A 22,379-nucleotide genomic window follows, 5' to 3' on the forward strand; every position below is an offset into this window, starting at 1 on the left:
TTTGGTAACTTGATGGAGCGACATTGACTTGGTTGGCTGCACATTCAGGCACAGCCTCAGTCAGTCAGACTTGAGTCTAAAGACGCTTAATTAGGTGGAAAACATGGCAGACAGGAGACGTGTTTAAGGATGAAAGTTTTATTTTTGTTGCTCAGTGCAGATTGCTTTCACATCGTCATTTTTGCGAGTGAGCTATAACTTGCAGCAGAGCCACGTGTGAGACGACCAGGGCGGGACGTGGCGCATCGATGCCGTTATTACAGCTCTTTCAATGCATGTTTCAAGACATTTTATTTATAATTTGGAACGGCGTCAGGGAATGCGAGCTGAAGGAGTCCCACAGTATGCTGGCTGCTATCATCGGGTACTACCTTAGCGCTACGGTGGCTTGTTGAGTCCAAAGAGACATATGTTTTCTGTATCTGGGTTGGATCGAGCTTTGGCTTTTTGGTCCTTACGCCTGAGTGTATTTACACCTGCACAAACGGTCCGGACCAAAGGGGAAAACTAACTCTGGTCCGTTCAAAGTGGCCCAGATGTTCCCGGTGTGAATTCAGCAACTTTAAACAAGCTGGAGGCCCATGGTGGAGTCTCTTCAGCTGCTCGCTGTGCCTGCATCCTGAGCTGCTGTGGCTCGCAGTGGAACCTTAGAGAACGTCCAAACCCCATTTATAGTTTTGACCTGAAGTACTTTAATCTTTTAGGCCGTTTGAGCCTTTCGTACTCAGCAATTTGGAGGAAAAGCGGTTCTGACTTTGGCTAAAAACGACGAGCTTATAATAATTAAATAAGTTATATTGACTAGTCGCTGCAGTCCAGACTGCTGTTTTTGTAACAGCATGATGGCTTTAAGTGGACCTTTACTCACGCCACTATACCCTACTACAAATAAAAAAAAAATTGCATCCATGTGTGGCTATTTCACAGACTTAATATCAATTAAAGCATGAAGATATTCATACTCCTGGTAGATTTTGGTTTAAAGTAATCATTTGTTTTAACAATATTTTTTCTTTCTAAATGATATGTTTTTACGGATCCCTGTCTCATTTCCTACCAGACGCAAACTTTTTGGTTAAATGAACGTTATTGTAAATCTAAATACTAATTAAGCTGCAGCAGGTTCTTTTTAAAAAGATTTTCTCTTTACTAATTGGCTAATCTGCACACTCTGATAGATGACTGCTAGTGTTTTGCTCCCTAAATAACTGCTGTCACGCGTTGTCCTCGTGTGCTTTGTCACATCTGAGGGATTCGATGTGGGAGGACCCGCCGCTGGCGAGGGGCTGGTATGATGCGGGAGCAGGTGATGTATGTCTGGAGAGGAGGAGAGAGGGATAAGAGGCAGGTGTGAGGTAGTGAAACAAGTGTTGAAAATCCTCAGCCAGAGTAACACAGATCATTTTAATCCCTTTAAGCGTGATCAAAGAAGTATTTGTCATAAGATTAAGTTCCTAAACTAAATTCAGCTGCTTGTGCTTTCATGAATGGCTGTTTATTAGAGGCTTCCTCTTCAGCGTAGCGTTCAATTTGCTGCCTCTGCATCAGCTCTCAATTACAGTGTTCCTAGCTCTTCCTTCCTCCTCCTCCTCCTCCTCTTCTGTCCTTCTCCGCCCTACACACACCCAATCCCAGTCACATCCCTCCTTCTCCTCTGCTTGTTAGCGTTCGCAGCGGCACCGAGGAAAACCTCTTGGCTCCCTCACTTTTCGCTGACATTCAAACACACCCTCACCAGGATTCACATTTCTCTGGGCTACTTGCATCATTACCGGCACGCACACACACACACACCCTTCTGCATCCTTTTTCTGTCACTTACACACACACACACCTTGCTTTCAGAGGGCTGGAGGATTTCTCGGGATAAGCGCAGCGTTTGTATTTGTCCGCGGCATGTGTAAAAGCTCGGGGAGCGGTGCCGTGATCTTGCTTCTCCTGCGACGCTACAGAAGAAAGGCTTGTGAGACCGTGCCGAACGACGCACGGCTCACTAACTTTGAAAGGGATTTGCTGCATCAAACAATCTTCTGCTTTTATTTTTGCCTCTTTTTTTTTTTCCCCCCAGCCTGTCTTCGGTGCCTGACTCTCCTCCCGTCCGGGTTTGAAGCCCAGCTTTTTTAAAAATTGTCTTTAAAGCTCTTCACCTCTAAGACTGTCACATCGTGTCCCTCTCCAGCATCAGATTCCTGCTTTGACCCGGCTGCTTCCTGCAGGCATTATGAGCAATCTTTGGAGGATGTGAGGCTCGGCTGCTCCCTGGGGTTCCTCCGCTTTCTGTCTCCATCCCACTCACCTTATTAGCTCATCTTCCTCCTTTTCTTTTCTAACAATCTGTTTGTGCTTTTCATCCGCTGCCTCTTCTTGCTCCGCGTCTCTTTCCTCTTCTTGCATTGCCTTTTCCCTACAGTATTGGCCACTTTTATCTTCCCCTCTCTCTCTGTCTGTTCCATTTCTCCGCTCCCCTCTCTGCCCTACATCTTTTTCGTCTCTACAGCCCACTGATGCCCGATTCTCGCATCTGAGTTCTGACTGATTTGTTTTGCTATCTCTTTTGGACAATATTGTGGATTCTCCAAACAAAAATGACTGCCTCTGTGGAAAGATTTGCCTTCAGTGTCACTTTGTAAACTGGGAATCTGGTACAAAGGACCAAGCTTTCTTTTTTTTTTTTTTTTTCATGTATCCCTGATTTAACCAGAGAAGATCTTTAACTTTCACATCAGGATTAATAAATTGGACTGCTTGGCTCCGATGACCTGGATTTGAGCTCATGTGAGGATTTATTTTGCAACAGAATGATCTAATTGCAAAGAAATCATCTTATCGACTGCATTTCTGGTCCGGACACCTCCTCTTTAAGGACGCATCTTTCACTAAATTACCAATTATCTAAATCCTCTAAGACTGGGACTCCCTGAGGCAACAGAGCTAAAAAAAATAGCTCCTTGACAAGGAATCGTTGTGCTTTGAAAAATGTGTTTTGCTGGGTCAAAGGTCGTGAAATGAATTGGATGGCTTGATTTACAGGAAACCTGACTATAAATTACTTCCAAGTTGCAAAAAAAAAGCATCTCAGCAAGCTGGAAAGACCTCCGTGATAGTCCTGGTGTTTTTTTTTTTACAGACTCTTTACAATAAACCTTTTCTCACCATGGAGACTTGCGTCTCCAGAAATAATCCAGATTCCAGTAAACCAGAACGCCGATCGATTCTACAACGTCTCTCTAATCGTTCTTCCTTTGCGTATTCAGATTTTTCAGCCGTAATTATTTAATATATTTGGAAAAGGCTGGAATAGAGACCGCTCTTCGTTGTTGGCTCTATGCTGGTATTTGAGCCGAGCGATATAAAGTGGGCTCTGTGGCCCACACTGGAACCTGACACCCTTCGGATAAAATGGAGAACAGTGGCTGTATCCCTCTGTGCTGGAGCAAAGGAGCCTGCATCTATGCGCAGCATCCTCTTCCAAGTACGTACCGTCTTTGTCACTGTTAAGATTTCCCGTTTTTATACGAGAACAGGGTGTAATGAGACCTTTTTCAAGAGGGCTAACAACTTTAAAACTTCTAAATATAACCTTTGGAAAGTCTCTTTTAAAGCAGCTCCCCAGCTGAGGTCTGTTGTGGCTTTATCAAGCTAAATTAGCGTTTAGGAAGCTCCTCTGCTTTTAAATTGTCTGTATGGCAGCATATTGGTTACATTGTAGAAATAAAACTACAAGGTCATGAACTGTTTTCAAGTATTTAACAACCATATTTGAAGTACGTCCTGGCTCGCTAATGAAACTGAAATCAGCATCTGGTTGGTTCACAATCTAATAACACTTGCATATTATTTAAAACCAAGCACATTATCATTTGCTAATCCTGTGTTCTATTTGTGTAAATAAATTGTCTTTTTGTCACCAAGACTTAAGGTTATAAATGGCTTCATCATTATCAGTTGTTCAAAATATGGCGATCGATCAAACCCAAAGTGGATCTTTTTAGAGATTTTGTTTTTTTACCTCAAAAAATGCGCTATATGCTAACTTCAGTGCTTCTTTCAGTGTCAGGACCACATTGGATCCTGCCCATAAAAGTTAAAATTGGACTCAATTGTTCTGCACTGATTCATCCTTAAAAACACAGATTTAATTAATAAAATAAAAGAATCAGATTCTTAGTTTTTACATCTAATTGTATTTTCTCTAGATGAAGGTTTTTTTCACACCCTAATAGAGACACATCAAATCTAGTTAATTTTGTAATTTTACTCTATTCAATTAGATCTAGCCATATTAATCAATATCAATAATTATCACAAAAAAAACATACTTTAAGTGCAACCTTGGCCATTTTATGCTGTTGCTGAATTATTTATTTTTAGATAAAGAACACACAAACACTGAATTCAAACTCAACCTTTTATTCAACCAACTTTTTACCAAAACTGCACATGCTCTCTGAACTCCTTGAAGGGGGCGGAGCTTAGTGACAGAACCTTCCTGGTTCTGTGTTTGTGATTGGTTGGGAGGATGTAATGACTGCAGTATTAACCTACATGCTAGGCTAGCATGCAAAAGGAAGCAAAACTGTTCTCCTAGTGAACTTTTTATTGACCCTTTTTTCCCCCCAATGAACCACACGTCTATCAATCAATATATATTGTTATTAAATCATCGTCCGGCCCTGGGTACTAATAATTTTCTGGGTTTCAGTGCAGGGCGGCTGACATGGTATAGCCTTCCAAATTGCCTCCAATCAAACCGTTGTGATTGCAGTATTGCAATCATTAATTTTGTGATGACGATTGCAATTCAATATATATTGTACAGCTTCATTTTAAATCTTTACAGTTTGTAAAAATTGGGTATTTAATTTGTCCTGGAGTGTGTTCTAGTTGCTGGTTGTAAATCCACTGGGATTTGCTGTCTGAGATGCTAACTACTGGTAAGCAGCAACAACAAGTAATTCTCAAAACACTAAAGGGACGTGTTCATGAATAAGTTTCACATGGCTATGTGGGCCGCTGTGTTATTCAGATATAAACTTCCATAAACTCAAATAAGTGGTTTAATCTTAAAACTTTTACCTATTATTATAACGTGCCAGCCATATTGGATACAGAGGTTGGGGTGCGTGCCATCCTCCAATTCTTCAACAGAACGCGTCAGTGCACTATTAAGGCCTCTCATAACTTTTTTTTTGCATCTTGTCTTTAAAAAAAAAAAACAGTTTGTATTTCTGTCATTGCAAACCCCAGGAAACCGTCTTACCTGCAGCCTACTGGTTGTAGGTACGGGACTCGCTGCTCCGTAGTGAGGAGCTTCTGACTGCAGAAACAACTCTATGAATTTCATCATCGGGTGTTCGGGAGCTAGAAAGCCCAGAAATCCAGTCCTGTGAGGCTGCGGCTGTCGCCGTCTATGATAAATGAGCCCTAGATGCAGAACTGATGAAAAACTTTGAAGCGTCTCCCAAAGGTGCTTTGAAGCACTGCATCACCAGCTTTCAAACAGCGGAGTACATTTGGCTTAGATTCTCCCAGCATCTCCTCGTTATGAGGACTGGCTGTCAGATTATTTATTTTGCCTGTGTGGGCGTCGGGTCTTTTTCATCCAAACACAAGTAGGGTTCTGTAGTTTGTGTGCCAGCCACAGAAGTAAATGATTACAGACTCTCATGCGTTGGAGTCGTGCACGGTCTTTCATTCACCTGCGTTTGAGGAGCTAGTGTTTGGCCTTTAAACTGATTCTACCTGCTGCTCTGGTGTTCATGGTGTGCATCGTTGAGAACGGGGATGGATGAGTAGCGAGAGAGAGAGAGGGGGGGGGGAGGATGAAGGGAATTGTTTGAGGATAGGAGGAAGATGAGAGGCAGGAAGGAAATGAAGTGGTTCAATAGGACAAGAGGATCAAATGGAGTTGGGGAAGGCTGGATCTAAAAGGTCTCTAAGTGTGAGAGAAGAGTTTCAGAGAGGAGACTTATGGAGATTGATGCAGCGGGAAGAATGCAGGAATCATATTGGACTAAAATATGGGGGGGGGGGCAGAAAATGTTGAGCGAGATGCAAAGAAAGGGGATGGAGAAGCATTACCTCTCACAGCAGCGAGCTTTAACCGGTAACCCAGTTCCCTGTGAAGCTGGGCTCAGAAACCCTCCTGCTGCTGCTGTGGTGTGGTGCAGGGTTCATCCTCAGCCTGCTGTGGTCCAACAGGCCGGCTGCCAGTTAGTGGAGCCCCCTGTGGGGGCTGGGGGGTAGTGGGGTTGGGGGTGCCAGCAGCCTACGCTGCCCTTGTGGGTGTGGGGTATGTGTTAGTGAAAGAAGCCTCTGACTGAAGAGGATGCTCAGGGTAGTCTGCAATGTCCCTCATTTTATGGAGAATCCTTCTCTGCACAGTCATCTCCAGAGGTTCTAGATCAGTTTGTCACGATATAAAAATGTCAAACTCGATATCGATGCCCAGCAAAATGCTCGATACAGTCATCTCCTGTGTTTTAGTCACATTCAGGATGAGATGACTGTTTCCACACCATGCCACCAGCTCCCTGCACTCAGCTTCTTAAACAGGATGCATGCATGCTTGAAATGTTGGCGTTCCTACTTCTCTAATAGGATTCAGTAAAGCTGAATTTAGAAATAATGTGGTTGTGTGGAAATGCTTTTTTTTCTTAATGTGTTATGTATGTGCCTCTAGCAGATTGTGACTGACTGTGGTACTTCATCTGATGCAATTGCTTCTTTCTTTATGCCTTGGAGAGAGAATTATGTTATTACATGTCTAAACACATCACATGGAAATAAGGCATGGGGGATGCAGAGGGAGCTTTTAGAACATCTGAGGATTAGGAAACTACAAATAATTGGGCAAATAATTGCGTTCCTAACATGGTTTCACAATTTTATTCTCTGATAAAAATCAGCCAATATTATACCATACTTCCTTATTTTTATGTAGATACATTATCTTCAGTTTAATTTACTTCAGTTTTATTTAAATGCGGCCAATTCACAACGTCATCTCAAGGCACTTTACAAAGACAATTCAGTCAAATCATACAGACAAAGGTTTTTCTGTCTAAGGAAATCCAGCAGATTATTGAATTCTAAATCTTCTATTTAATATTGGGAAATCTAATAACCTAAAATTAATTTCTCAATAACAATAAATCCAACTGAAAGTAAAATGTCCTGCTGCCATTGTTATTCCTCCACTTAAAAAATGGGAATAGATGTTGCCAATTTAAATTGATAGATTTTCAATATGTGTTGTAGAATTATGAAGTTTTGTTTCTTTGCATTTCTGTTACATAAAAGCAGCACAGGCATATCAGTAGCAGCGTTAGCAACTTCATTGTCTCGATGCCTTTTTAAACAAATGTTTTAGAGGACACAATATTAACTCACTGGCCTCTTTGTTAGGTACACTATATTATTACCTGACTTGACCCTGTTAAACATCGGGAACTCCCTTAATTCTTTATAGCGTAAATTCAACAAGGGTTCCTCAGAGATTCCTCCTCCTTTGGTCCATATTGGTATGATGGCTCCACACAGTCAAATCTGTTGTTCCATCACGTCTAAAAGGTGTTTTTTTGTTTTGTTTTTTTGGATGAATCTGGAGGCCTTTGGAGTACAGTGCACTGATTGTCCGGTCAATAAACCAGCCTTTCCATATTTTTTTTAACCAGTCTGTATACCCGAGATGGTTTTCAGGGTGAAACTCAGTATAAATCCAACTGAAGTAGAATATTTTTGGGTTCTCAAATACTCAGACCAGCCCATCTGGTGCCAGCAACTGTGCCACGTTGAAGATCACCTAAATCTCCTTTTCCCTAATTCTATTGCCTTAAATTTTGGCAAACCGTCTTTACATTGTCTAGATGCATGAATACCGCTCCCATACTATTGGCCAATTCTGTTATTTTGTGTTTCTTTTAACAAGCAATTGAGCAGGTTTACGTGATAAAGTGGCCGTTGAGTGTAGGATACCTCAAAATGCATTTAAATGTTAGGTTTCCTCACCAAAAATCAAAGTTCATTCTTCTTATGGCTCGTATTGTGAAAACCTGTCAGCAACCATCAGGTTGAAAGAGGAATTGCTGCGCTCTGTCCTGCTAAAACATATATATTTTATATGTGCAACCAGTTTGGATATCCAAACTTTCACCTCAGGCTTGTTTTATATACTTTTAATTGGTTGACCGTGGTCACGCCATAACCGGTCCTTCCTTAATCTGATCTCTGCTAATCTGTTGCATTAAATCTCTTATAATCTCCATTAAATCTCAAAAAATCTCCAAGAGTGTGACGACACTGTGACTGATGCACTGATCTCTTTGGGTTCCTGCTGCATTAAAGGCTCTCACTAACTGCACTTTGAGCGGCCGTCTGCTAATCAAAGGTGCCACACCTTATCCTCGGTCGTTTTGTTTTTGTTTCGTTTTTTTTTTTTTTTTTTACAAAAGCATTGCTTCTTATTTCTTTTCAGACACTTGTTGAACGTTAAGTCTGAATTCTACAGACAATGTGAGAAAATAACAGATGCACAGGACTTCAAGGAGCGGGATGGCAGCATGAAAGAGTGCGCGCTCATGTCAACCCAGAATAGCCACAAGCGGATCTCCACAAAGGAGAAGCATTGAATCGCCTCTGTGTAGACGCCGGGCATGAATAATGACGTGCGTAGGACATGTGGACGTGCAGACGCGGTTTCCATGCGGCACGGGTTTGTAAGAGCGGGGCCACGCAGAGTCGAGGCACACGACACACCGCGTCCTCCTTTTGCAGTCGTCGTGCACATCAGTGCACAGAGGCAGCTGATGGCCACGCTGCCGAAAAAAAGCTGAATCCACCGACTGGATCATATTTTTGGTCCTGTGGTTCAGCAGGAAGTTATTCTGGCCATGACCCGAGCACAAAACAAGAAATGCTGAATATACTGATTCAGTCGCGCTCCTTGCTTTGCTCCAGGCTGTCCTGTGGACTGAGTTTGCCGTGATTTTTTTATTTTATTTTTTTGTGCTGAAGCAGTTGCCTTAGTTACTTTTTCGCTTGGATTTCCTGGGTAGGATGATGGCATCTAATAAAAAGTAGTAATTCATTTCTGAAAGAATAACTTTCCTGTAGGGATGCTGACTATACAGAAAATTAGTTGGTGTTTCTTCAAACAATCCTGTTTGGTTTTCCTGCATCTCCTGTTGTAACCGAGCAGCTCCGGCCTGCTGTCAGCTGAAAGGACTTCCTGTTGTGATGATGACTCAGCAAACCCAGTTTGGTTGTCCAGGATAGGACAGGATGATGCAGCAGGTCTGCATTTAGCTCAAAAGGATGTAAAAATGGCATTCCTACTTTCTAAGAGGGAGGGAACAATCTAAATGGGTGAAACAGTCAGAATTGGTACTTGCATCACATATTTGCATGAATAGGGCCCTCCCGAATAAAGATGCACTTTTGATTCCAGCAGGACAATAAAAGTTGTTCGTCTACATGGGAAAGATTTCTTTTGAAGGGGAAATGTGCTTGATTTTCATGTTTTCACTATCACAGAGAGCCTTGTCTGGTGCTGCCGTGCACAAACATGTTGGATTTTCAGGCATTCGGGTAGATGGATAGATTTGGTTCATCGGGTTTAGAATCAGTGTTAGCAAACGCAAGGGCAGGCGGGGAGCCGCTGCTCTGTGTGTGGAGGATGATGGCGGCTAAAAAATGTCAGGCCGGGTGAAAATGTCAAATTAACATCCACTTGATTGTCAGCATGCAGATTTTCCCAGCAGAACATAGCTCTGTTAAAAAAAAAAAAAAAACATGACTCACTCTTCCTACCATTTCACTGGTGGGAATGTTACGCATTGTTTGTGTTTTGTAATGCAGACACAGCACCTTGCAAACGTTTGCATTCTTTTCCCCATTTTCTCCCACTAGCTACTACTACTGCTACCTTAAGGCATCTACACGCTTAGTAAGAATAGATGGTTTTCTCTCTCACCAAAAAAACAAACAGTGGGACTCTTTTCTTGCAGCACTAGTTTAGGACTTTCTGATTTTGACTTTCTATCAGGGAAGAAGTAGATTTGTTGTGTGATGTCTAACGCGTGTTCTGGGATTGGTAATCTGAAGTGATGGCGGTCTTTCCAGAAGGACTTCCCTGGAGTTTTGCACTCGAGTGTGTTGTGAAGTATGAAATGTCCTGGTCAGAATCAACTTAGAACAAATTCCTCTGTTCTTGCAAAGTGGGTACAGGCCTTTAGTTTCCATCCCACACGCAGCGCTTCACGTGCTGCCAGAGAGTTTAATCTGATCAGACTACAATCTTCCTTGTTTTCTTTATCCTCTGTACATCTTGTGGCTGCCTGGAAACGGGACTTATAGTACTGGCTTTCTCTTTGCACTTTTTCCATAGCCAGACTTTTGAAGTGCTTGACAAAAAGTTGCCCTGTCAGCAGATTCTCCCATTGTGGCTGTGGATCTCTGCAGCTCCCCCAGAGTTACCTCGGCTTATCTACCTTCTTGCCTGACCTTACTTGTCAGTGTAGGTGGGCGGCCATGTTTTTAGTTTGTCGTTGCGCTGTCGATCAAAAGTGCTCTGTAAAATCCTCTGTAAGCTGAGGATTTTGTTGTTATGACCCTGCCTTAAGATTTTCCACAACTTCATCCCTGATCTGTGTTCCCTACTCTTCATGATGCTAGTTGTTCATTAATGTCCTCCAACAAACATCTGAAGCCTTCATGGAACGGCTGGATTTTTACTGACTTGCACACAGGTTCTCGAGACAACTGGTTACACTAGATATTTTGATGAGTGTTGTGCCATTATGCACTGTTTAAAGTTATTTATTGTTTAATAACTAACTCTCTGTCTGTTAGGTATTGTCTGGTGAATATCAGCCCCAACAGCTGATATCAGGACAATAGTTGAAAGGGATGATTCGAGCACTGGTGATCTTTTAACAGCAAACTTTGCACACATATGGAAGAAGAAGTGACAACTTCTCTTCAAGTTCAAGAATTTATTGAAAGAAATAAAATGAACATCCAGAGAACGTCACTATAAAACGTTGTTTGTCTGAATAAACACTATATATCAATCAGCAAATCCTCTCTACTAGGCTAGTGAAACTGAACTAAAACTACTGAGCAAAATGAAGATAAAAAGAAGCTAAAGAACTGTGTACACACAAAAGATACAAAAAGGACAAAATAAGAAAACCATCATCAGAATGATTCAGTGAATCCTGGTTCACTGCGGATCTACGTTCGAGAACTAAAGGTCATCTTAAAGAAAGTGGAATGAGATCAAATTAGCTTGACTAATTTAGAACATTTGATGCGTTTTCAACCCATTCACAATGCAACTCCCTGCGTTAAACAAAACATTAATGGATAAAAATAAAGTTTTAATGATTTGCTCAGTAAAACCGGTAACCTTTCGGACGGACTTTTAAGCTATATTTTGTGGCGATGAGCGGATCGGACAACACAAACTTTAATATCCCATCGGTGTATAAACCCCTTCTGGAAATAAAGTTTGTTATAACCGTAAATCACACTCATATACATCAGCAAAGCTTGGTTTCAAATAAGCTAGCGGGAGCTTTGCCTGTTAGCTCCGGGTGAGCTAACAGGCAAAGCTAGCCAGCGAGCAGGCGGCTAGCTCGACGCGGGGCTGTGAAGAGGCGGCTAGCTCGAAGCTAGCCAGCGAGCAGGCGGCTAGCTCGAAGCGGCGCAGTGAGGAGGCGGCTCCCACTCCTTCCTGCGGGTCTCAGGCCATAGGAAGCTCCAACGCTGCTGTTTAGGAGGAGAGTGACTGTAGCCAGGGGGTTTTATACAGTGGCCTCCTGGGGGCCTGCAAAAGTCTCACATTTCAGCAGCTTTAAACTTTAGTCTGATTTCATTCCTCATGGTGATTGTACACCATGAGCGAAGGAGAGTTTATTACATAAAATTCCAATAAAATGGCTTGATGTTTCTGATTGTAACGTACCAAAATGTGGACAGGCCCAAGGGGTAAAAACTTTAGCAAGGCACTATGTGCCTGAGAGTCCCATAAGGCTTTAGTGACATTGATTGGCTGGTTGATCTTGATGGATTGAGGTCTGCAATCTCCTTTATGCTTCGATTTATTGGCCATTGATTCTTTTCATGTCCTATTGAGTGTGGTTTTAGTCAGGACTGATGACCGTTGGCACAGCCATCTTTCCTATTATTCTTTAAAAAAACGTTAAAAGGGCAAGCGTTTTTTTCACCTTCAGCACTTCAGCTGATTAATGGTTCAGTAACACAAAGATGTATGTTTGAATTGAGCGCTTTTCCCTAAAGGAAAAAAAAAAACCTGCACTAGATGCACACAGATTGTTTGTTTGGTAGTCATCCTCCGCGTACTAAACTCAGTTTGCCCGTCTCGTTCCAGAATATGACGGCCAGTTAGCCCCAGCAGGACCATCGGAGTCAGGCATGGCATCGTCTTCCTACCTGGAGCCCAGCCTCAATCACTCGGCAGCGGGTGGTTGTGGGGTTAAACCCCGGCCCGGGATGCCTGGAGCTCCCGGCACTAGCGGCTCTGCCGGAGGCCTGGAGCGGCCTCCGGGGTCCATGGACCGAGTTCTCAAAATCTTCCATTACTTCGAGACAAACAGTGAACCAAGCAACTGGGCGAGTAACATCAGGCATGGAGACGGTACGGATGTCCGGGTAAGAGGCGCACTCTCTCCTTCTCAGTCACCTTCTCAGCTACACACATCAGTGATTTTTATAGGTTTTACAAACATCTACATTGTTTTTACAGGGTGTTATCCAGAAGATAGCAGAGATCCACAAGCTACGCTGCGTGTCATCTCTGGGCCTCCGGTTGACCCATTTGCACTCTGATGCTCTGCACTGGTTGCATCCGGATCTGGGCGTGTCTCATGTCAGAGAGAGATATGAGAAACAGCATCCACAGGAAGAGTGGCGGTAAGATTAAGACTTTTAAGTTGCTGTCTACTCATTCCCTCATCTCTGCCCTCGATTATGAGGATTAAAGGTGAGTCTTTAGGTCTACTTGTGATGGAAGGTTAAAGGATGAAGTAAAGCCAATTTGCTTGTAGGTTAGTGAAGTTGTTAAATCTGCTGAGGCGAGAGATTGTTGCCAGATATTAACCCAAGAATCGTATTTAAAGTCGCTGTAAGGTAACTTAAATTAGAAATGCAGTGCCTTGCAAAAGTATTTAGACCCCTTAAACCTTTTCATATTTTTGTACATTTATACTAGGGTTGTACAATCAAATGTACAATTTTTAAGATTAAAGTTTTGGTAAATTTGGAATTTATTTTTACCAATAAACTCATTGGGCTTCCATGAAGAGAAAATACTGTCAAATATATATTTTTCTACCATAATGAGGCACTTTAGTTCACTTATTCCCTATTTTTTTTTTTTAGGTAGTTTGAAGCTACACAAGTGAAGTGAAGCTTGTTCTTAACTCATTGTGTAATACCACTGGCAGCAAACATTTAGTTATATTTTCATTGTTTACAACGGCAGGGCTGCCATCTTGTTTTCCAAGCATGTTTCACAGCTTGTATTTGGTTGCACTTTAAATTCAGGTCAGCTCCCAGATGAAATGCTTGACATAAAAGCTGATTATTAAAACAATTTATTTTTGTGAAACAAAAAGGAGGAAAAAAATTATTAGTCGGATTTGGTAAAATAAAATCGGAGATTTACCCTTTTTGTATTCTATTGGGACTTTATATGATGGACCACAAAAAGGAAGCATATAATTATAGAGTTGAAGGGTTAGTAAGGTATCCTTTCAAGGTCTTGGCTCTAAATCAGTCTTTATGGAAGACTGGCGAAAAGAAAGCCTTTGTTGAAGGAACGTAGTTAGACGCCTGGACGCACAAACCCAGCAGTGACCCTTAATATCATACCTGGAATATGGCCAGGTTTAATGGGAAGATGAGTATCAATGACTCCAAACGTACAGCCAATGCTTCAAAGGAGCAGCTTAGATCAAAAACTTGAAAAAATGAAGCTCACGTGTGCTCTCAATCCAACCTTACTCAGTTTGACATATTTTGTAAAGAATGAGCAGCAGCATCAGTTTTGAGATGTCCAGAGAGACATACCTGCGAAGTACTTGCAGCTATAGTTTGAGCTGAAAGTGGTTCTACAAAATACTCGCAGGAATTCTGAACACCAATGTATCCTACACTTGTGACATTTATATTTGTAAAAAAGAAAGAAAACCATGCAGCAAGCTTTCTCTTCATACTTTTGTACTAATTTGTGTTGGTTACTCACATAAAATCCCTGCAAAATACCTTATAGTTTGTGGTTAGATTGTGACAGAGGAGCTCAGGTGGTGGCAGGACTATTTCAAGGCAGCGTACATGGTTCACCTGCAGTGTTGGGGCTTTCTGTACAGCAAAAGACAACTGGTTACGTTGGATATTAGTCATGTTTTATTCATTTCTACTCATTCATAAGGTCCAACACTTTGCCACCTGAGTGGCAGAGTCAGCTAATGACCACGTTCGACCTTTTTCAGCTCTGAACCATCCTCTGTTGTTGTGGTTAACAGAACTCCCTAAAATGCAGCCCTTTGTCCGGAGTATGAAGTCATTAAAATTGAAATTCATTCAACAGGAAGTGCATAGACAGAGCTGTAGATCTCTGCCAGTTGTTGCAGGCGGCGTGCCTCAGAGGGCCGCGGAGCTGCGAGCCCACAGGAGCTTCTGCTGCTGCCGCGCTATTGTTAGAACTGCCGCAGTCGCCCACAGGATGGATGGATGGACGGATGGATGCATGGATGGATGGATGGATGGATGGATGGAGTGACTCTCTCACTCCTTTCTTGCTCTGTTGTATGTTGTAATCTCATGCTTATTTGAACAATTTCTCCGCTTTTTTTAATCCCTCCATTCTTCCTCTTCTAATGTTTGTCGTTTCTCTCAGGCACGCATTATTTTTTTTTTCTTCTCAAGGATCCATTCATAATAGAAAGGCATCATTTATTCATTTTGTAGCTGGCCTTGATTTCCTTTGTTATCTAACTTGTGGCGTGCGGCGTCACAGCAGCTTGAAGCTCACTACTCTCCTGACCCACTTCTCTGTAATGTGTCATTCTTGAACAAATATGGCGCTATAAACCACAGTGGCCACTGTGGGCACTTCTGTGAAGCGGCTCTGGGCCAGTCTAACTGCTGGAGTCCCATTACGGTTAATGGTATTCCTCCTTTATCGGTTTCAGATGATGGATTTCGCAGCGAGTCGTTGTGTGTCCCTTCACTGTGGGACCAGATAGAACACACTGAGTGGAAAAGGCCTTTGTCGTTCAGCTATAAGACCCTGTTTCACAGCCCGGGGTTGGCAAGCAGCCACGCTTTAGAGGCGATGCAGCAAGACAAGAACGAGACCCAGAGTCTACCCTCGTCCTTTAGGACCGTCCCATTAAACCCGTTGGCGCACTCTCACACGGCCCCTGTCATTCACAGGTACGAGCTGCGGATACGGTACTTTCCTAAAGGTTATCTCAGCCATTTCTCTGAAGACAAACCTTCTCTCAACTACCTCTACCACCAGGTGAGAACACAAACACAGCAAACTGTCCAGCTGATCGTCTCCTGGAGACACACACAACGTTTCCTAAGCAAAACCAGACCAAGACCTGATGTTTAATCCTTTGTGATGGAGACCAGGGGCTCCATTGCTTCATTAGATGAGATTATTTATATTGTGTTATGTATAATTGAGCTACAGAGGCTGTATATCTGTAAATATTCATTGGGTCTCATTGTTTTTGTTGTTAGATTTGTGTAATACCTGCTTTCGTGTTTTGGTCCTGTACTTTCACTGTAAGGGGTGTTGATGTACACACAACCAGCAATAAAACCACCTCAAACTTTCTATGTTTGAGGTGAGATTCTATATTTATCCTTATTATTATTATTTGATGTAATATATTATATATATATATTATTATATTATATTTTTAAATAGCTTAGTCAACCACCAAAAGGTGGGAGTCCTATCCACTTCAAATTTTATTTGCCAGCAGTTTTCCCCCGCCACCATACTCCCTTTGTTCATAAGGCATGTTAATCAACCAGTAAAATGAGTAGATAAATTCCTTTTTTATTGTCTCGCCTGTCCATTAACACAAACTTTGAGCCTCCGTTTGTCAAAACCGACACCCTCTTTGACTGCCCCTACCAAAAATGCTGTCCTTATTTTGTGCTTTTCTTTTTTTCAGGTGAAAAGTGACTATATGCAACACTTAGCTGACCAGGTGGATCAAGATGTTGCACTGAAACTGGGCTGTTTGGAAATCAGGTGAGGAAACGGAGGGACAACCATGAGTCGCACACGGTCAACATATTTCAATCCGCAGTGTTTGGCCAAGGCGTTCCCACCGCCTGAATCTTTTACGTTGTATCTCGTTTCAACCAGACATAAATGTAGAGTGGAGCAGCTGAATACACATTTAATTAGTTAGAGTAGGCTGTTTTACAGCCTGAATATTTGTATTTGGAAGCACATTTCCCTATTGGAAAAAAAAAAAAGGAAACTACAACACCACCCACACCCCTGCCAAATCATGCACGGCACTCACAATCGCTCTTATTTTCAGCATGATAGTCACTAATCCTGCATTATGAAATTCCTAAAGGCGTCGTATGGTAAAAAGACAATGGAAAGAATAAATAATGACGGTAATGAACAGTTTTTTTTTTTTGCCTGGGGCAGCCATTGTTGTGCCCTGAAAGGGATAGTTGAAAGGGACCTGTACCCTTGGCAGCAGGGAAAACGTCAGGAGAAAGAGCGCGCACACTGCAGCATCTACCTGCTCAAACAGACCCTAACCCAGAAAAAAAGCTGTTCTGATTAGATTTAGAGGCATCAGAGGAAAGAGGCATGAATATAAATGAACGTCCCACTTTTAAAAGCCATATTCTTTTCATTCCACCTCAGAATGATGCACAACTTTGTGTTTGTGACGTTAGGAGGAAAACCTTATTCCAATAATTCCTGTAGATTGTGCTGTACATCAGAACGGTCGCTTTAATCATGTCTTCCCTTTACCTTGTGAACTATGCAGGAGGTTCTTCAGAGAGATGCCAGGGAACGCTCTTGATAAGAAGTCAAACTACGAGCTGCTAGAGTAAGTCTTCTTCTCGTGGATCACACCTCGGTTAATAAAACGTGTGTTTAATAAATGTATAATTGTCTGTAAACCATTTCAGGAAAGATGTGGGTTTGAGAAGGTTCTTCCCTAAAAGTCTGCTGGACTCCCTAAAGGTGAGCGAGTAGGCTTAAAATCTGTTTATTTGAAATATTGTCGTTGGCGTAAAGCGCCGCTGACAGGCTGTGAGCTTGACTGGCAGCAGGATAAAGGTGACGACTGAAAGGATTTGTGCTTAAATGTCTGCTTATCTGATTGTCTGGAATTAAGTTAAACCCGCCGTTGTCACTCACAGCTTGTGCTGTCAGTCGTGTTGTTCTTCTCCTGGCTCTGAACCAACCTCCTTCCACAATCACTTCAGCCTCTCTAATGGTTTTTTTTTTCCCCCCACCTCACCCTCCATTAGGCAAAGACTCTTCGTAAGCAGATCCAGCAGACCTTCAAACAGTTTGCCAACCTCAACGACGAGCAGAGCATCCACAAGTTCTTTGAGATAATCTCTCCCATCTACCCCTTTGACAAGGAGTGCTTCAAATGCGCGTTAGGGGTAAGGCCTCCTGCATTGATAACGAGACATTTGATCAATTAGGCGGCAGGATAGGAGACGTCTGTTTATGGTAAAGGCAGTTCAACATAGTTTTTCTATTCCACTGGTTCTCCTGTCATCAGTAAATTATAATAATGCTGTTGAATGCGGCACGTTTATTCCTGTAGAAAACATAAAAGGTGAGGCAAGTTTCAGTAACGAGACGGTTCACAGTGCTCTACATGAGCAGGAACACGAGAAAGGAAACATCGCAGAGGAATAGTAGCTGCAGGTCAAGATATGAGACAAGTTGGACCACAAACTAAACAAATAGAAGAAAAGAAGAAAAAAAAACTAAACAAATAGGTTTTTAGCCTTGATTTGAAGGAGTTTCAGCAGTCTTACCGTCTTCTAGCATTTTATTAGCTGACGTCGGCTGGTCTTTTTCTTGGAGTCCACATAGGACAAAATAAATAAATAAAATGGGTCAATCCTTGAGAATCACTAGTCTAAATTAGTTTTGTCCAACCTTTCTGTAATTTTGGCTAGGAGATAAAAAAGTAAAAGGCAGGAAAAAAACCAAGCAAACAGGGAGCAGAGCAGCAGTCATTAGGGTCATTTTATGTGAGACAGAGAACTACATGAGGACTATTTCTGCTGCCTTTTTATAAAGTATCACCCATCCATCCCTCACCTGAGATGAAAACAATCTGAAAACGTATTAAAGTTCAACACCTGCACTGTGTTTAGACCGTCCTAGAAATTAAATTGAAATTGCTTTAATTGCCGTGCTTTTGTCTCCTCTTCAGTCTAGTTGGGTAATATCAGTAGAGCTGGCCATTGGACCAGAGGAAGGAATCAGCTACCTCACAGATAAGGGCTCAACTGTGAGTATGCACTCTGATGGCTCTTTATACACGTTTAATGTGTGTCGTTCCTCTGATTTTGAGCTTTAATAAACTGCTTTTAAAGGGAGGCCATGATTGCCATGCGTAATGCTGCCCTCTAGTGGTTTGTCTGCCCCAGCCAGATTTTGTTGCTTTAATTTTGTAATAAGAAGCCAAACAGTTCCTTCTTGTATTTGAGCATGAAACAAATGAGAAAAGTTAAAGGATAACAATATGAGCTTAACACACAGTTTCAAAACAAGTTCCACTGAAAACATGAACCTGTTTTGTGCTTCTGACCGTGTAGTGTTCCTCTTAGTGCATCGAGTATCTCACCAGGAAAATAATCTTAATATGGATCTTTTAATGGTGAGGTGGTGTTATCTCATGTCCTTTGGATGCGAAGGCTCCAGTTTCTACCAAACCTTTAAGAGCTTCCCTGCTTCCCTAGAGGCCTGATTATGACTGGTGCTGACTTAGCTTCTCTTTCACCTCTGCTACTCACATGCTGCTTATTTTACGAAGCAGTAGCTGCTGTGCTGGATACGTGAGGCAAATCCGAATGCATGCTACGTGGACAACGATCGCAAGAGAGGATCTACTTGCCCTGGTTTGGGTGAACTTAATGTTGCCTAAGTGGGAAGGAAACCTGTTAAGGAAATCTGATCTGTCATGTCTGAAAGAGTCATTATCAGTAAATTTAATTTAAATGGATGCAGAGGTTAAGTTGTGTGATAAAAGTTAACAGGAAAAGCTCCCACTGACAGATCTGCGTGGTTCTGTTTGGTTTTTAACGTTTGGCTGACGTTTGCTGGTGAATTTAGGGCAGCAGTAGAACCGGCTTTAATTATTATTAATCCTCACTGCAGCAGTTTGTCGTTGCCTGATTTCGGTCAAACTACTCGCAAAAAAGCTCCATAAAATCTTAACTAGAAGGAAACCTTTGCCTGGGAACCATGCATTTTTTTTGTTGCTTTTTTATTTGCAATTTTCTTTTAACGCCTTTGTGTGTTTCTTTGAATCTCTAGCCAACACACTTAGCTAATTTTAACCAAGTCCAGTCCATCCAATACTCTGCTTTGGAGGAAAAGGACAGAAAAGGGATGCTTCAGCTGAACGTCGCTGGAGCTCCAGAAGTAAGTATATGCATGGCTACTTGAATGCATCTCATTGGGCTTTTCCATTCAGAGGTTTGGTGTCTTCTGAAATATTCATCCTTGTTTGCTAGCAACGACAGGTATTCTCCTTTTATTTGGCTGTATTTTCTTTGGTTGCCTGCCTGCCTTGAGCTCATTTATATTGCCAGAAGAGGCGACTTCAAGCCACACAGTTTCTGTGCAAATTCCCAAATAACCCGAAAAGGATCTGTGTTTTTTTTCAAATGTAGATCCAAACTTATGAGATATAATAAGTAATAAGTAATATTACTTGAGGTAAAGGGAAAAATTTTCTGGGTTACCAAACCTTTTTGTAATAAAACTCTGCAGTTGAATGACTATATTTGTTCTGACATTATGCTTATTGAAATGATGCCACAGAAAATGTGTTGAACCAGAGATAAAGTTGGTATAAAAACCAATTAATTTTTTTTATTTTCATTTTTTGCTTTTTTTCAATAATGAAATAAAAACCAATTTAAAGTGTAACTCACCCCCATGTAAAAGGCTGAGCCTTATCATCTTGAGCCGCTGGCTCAAGGCGCTGATTCAGTGAAGCCCGAAGCCGGTGCAACCTAACGCAGTGGAGGACGGGATGGGTCCGGATATATATTATATTTATTTCCCGCTTTGTAATCCAGGAGGGATCACCAGCAGCTTTGCACATCGTGATTCATTTGTAATGTGGACACGAAGCATGGTTGATCTTCTCTTTGCTCTGACTGCAGCAGGTAGGTTTCAATACGAGGGAAGGGAGCAGCAACCGTGGTGAAGTCAGTTCTAGGTTGGACCGTGGACATTCACGCTCCGCGGCTTCAGCAGGGTCTGCCTGCTGTTCCAGACGATACATGGAGGCTGATCTGGGGCTGCCGCTCTGTCTGCTGGCCGTTGAAGCCGTGGAGCGCGAACATTCAATATCCAAACCAAAACCAACTTCACCGCGGTCTCACACCAGCCCCTTCCCAGCTGCCTCACAGGGCATTAACGCAGAATAATTGGTTTGTTTTCACGTAAATTTGCCAATAACACATAAAAGGTCGGTAGATTTGTTTCTGGTCACTTTTTTTGCAGAGAAAAAGTTGCTAGAGGGTTCAAAAAGTGCAACAGTGGTCGCTACGGAGGCACAAGATGAAGCTGTGTTGTTTTTTTAAGACGGAGCTGCTTTTATGCCCTACAGTGACAGAACTATATCCGAATTACGAATTCAATTCAATGCAAGACCACCATTTAACCCTAGGAGGGCGCCACACTGATGATTTTACACACAAAAGCAGGATTTCAACAAATATGCACTAATTTGTTAAAGTAAAGACCAGGATACGTAGACGGTACTATAAGACAACCATGTTAACAGTTTATTGGCAGAAAAGGTTGATTTGGGGGTGAGTGTACCCTTTAAAGTCTTTGACTTACCTGTGAAATGTTTGTTTTCCAGCCGACTTGTGATGGTATCTAACATACTTAGCATGCCTCTTTTCTCACTGTTATGAGCAAAGTACTTTTATGTGAAACCACCAAACATTTAACTGGCTGCTCTTGTAAAACTCATAAACATCCAGGGCACGTATTGCAGAAAGTTTGAACTTGAAGCGGGACTGAGAGGGCAGCAGTTTCCATCATCCCCTCATGGGTTTCAGAGCGCTTGTCCGTGCAGCCGGATGCAGCACGCGTGCATCAGTGCTGCAGTATTGGCACAGGGCTGTGTGCGCGCACTCTGCCGGGGCACGTTATTTTCAGTGAAGCTCTCATTGTGTCACTGTGAAGCAACTCCCTGTGCTGCTCTTACACTGATCCTTCTGTCTCGCTCCGTGTTCGCAGCCCCTCACTGTCACTACAGCATTGCTGAATACAGCAGAAAACATGGCCGACTTGATTGACGGTTACTGTCGTCTCGTCTCCTCGGTTACTCGCTCCTTCATTGTTAGAGTTCATAAAGGTACGTTGAATATATATATTTATATTTATATCTATGGTTTAGTGCTGTGATGTTCCACTAAGTTGCTTGTCTTGGTTTCAAAGCTACTCTGGATCAAACCAGAGGAAAAAGAAAAGTTGTGTTTTGGTGTGAAACCCAGAACCCTCCCACAGATGTTCCCACGCTGAGGAGCCGTGGTGCTCGTCACGATGAATAATAACCAGATGTTGTGCCTTATTTTCTTCTACAAATAGCTAACCCTTCAGAGAAACAAACAACAAGAAAGTTTAGGTCTTTCTGCACTTGCTGACGTGCTTGTCTTGTCTTTGCAGAGGGAGACAGAGCTCTGCCTTCCATACCAAAGTGAGTCGACTTATGTTTTTCAATTATGCAAATGGCTGTCAGAGAAAACATTTAAATTTATTGTTTCAATTCAAACTCATAGATTTATTACACACAGAGTGATTAAAGCACCTTTTAATGTTAATGATTCTTGCTTATACCGAATAGAAACCCTAAATTCAGTTTCTCATAAAATTATAATAAGATCAATAAAAAAGGATTTTTGGCTTTGAAATATGAAGCTCCGTCCATATTTTGGCCAAGACAGTCATGGGAAAGAGTCGTTGTGGTTGGTAAGTCATAAAAGGACATTAGCTAAAGAAGCTGGCGGTGCAAAGGGCTGAATATTCATGAAAAGTTAAGTGAAAGTAAAAACTGTGACAGAAATTAGTGCTCTAGTGA

At 42.1% G+C, this 22,379-nt stretch overlaps 1 protein-coding gene across 30 annotated transcripts in view; it reads left to right on the top strand.

Annotated features, from left to right (window-relative positions):
• The window catches only part of LOC105918963 (focal adhesion kinase 1), an 83,143-nt gene that overhangs the window by 15,459 nt on the left and 45,305 nt on the right, over positions 1-22,379 (top strand). For 29 of the 30 annotated variants that reach the window (XM_036130972.1, XM_036130975.1, XM_036130963.1 and 26 more), the window contains exons 3-13: positions 12,395-12,675; positions 12,770-12,936; positions 15,463-15,550; positions 16,221-16,300; positions 17,067-17,129; positions 17,212-17,266; positions 17,557-17,697; positions 18,486-18,563; positions 19,592-19,699; positions 21,539-21,656; positions 21,968-21,998. In XM_036130972.1, the coding sequence (XP_035986865.1) occupies positions 12,439-12,675; positions 12,770-12,936; positions 15,463-15,550; positions 16,221-16,300; positions 17,067-17,129; positions 17,212-17,266; positions 17,557-17,697; positions 18,486-18,563; positions 19,592-19,699; positions 21,539-21,656; positions 21,968-21,998 (1,166 nt within the window). In that variant the 5' untranslated portion in view covers positions 12,395-12,438. Of the gene's footprint in view, positions 1-2,694; positions 3,473-12,394; positions 12,676-12,769; positions 12,937-15,462; positions 15,551-16,220; positions 16,301-17,066; positions 17,130-17,211; positions 17,267-17,556; positions 17,698-18,485; positions 18,564-19,591; positions 19,700-21,538; positions 21,657-21,967; positions 21,999-22,379 lie in introns of those variants that run through there. The other variant, XM_036130961.1, reaches the window with a different exon arrangement.

This window comes from Fundulus heteroclitus, chromosome 3, assembly GCF_011125445.2.
Source record: "Fundulus heteroclitus isolate FHET01 chromosome 3, MU-UCD_Fhet_4.1, whole genome shotgun sequence".
Classification (NCBI taxonomy): Eukaryota; Metazoa; Chordata; class Actinopteri; order Cyprinodontiformes; family Fundulidae; genus Fundulus; species Fundulus heteroclitus.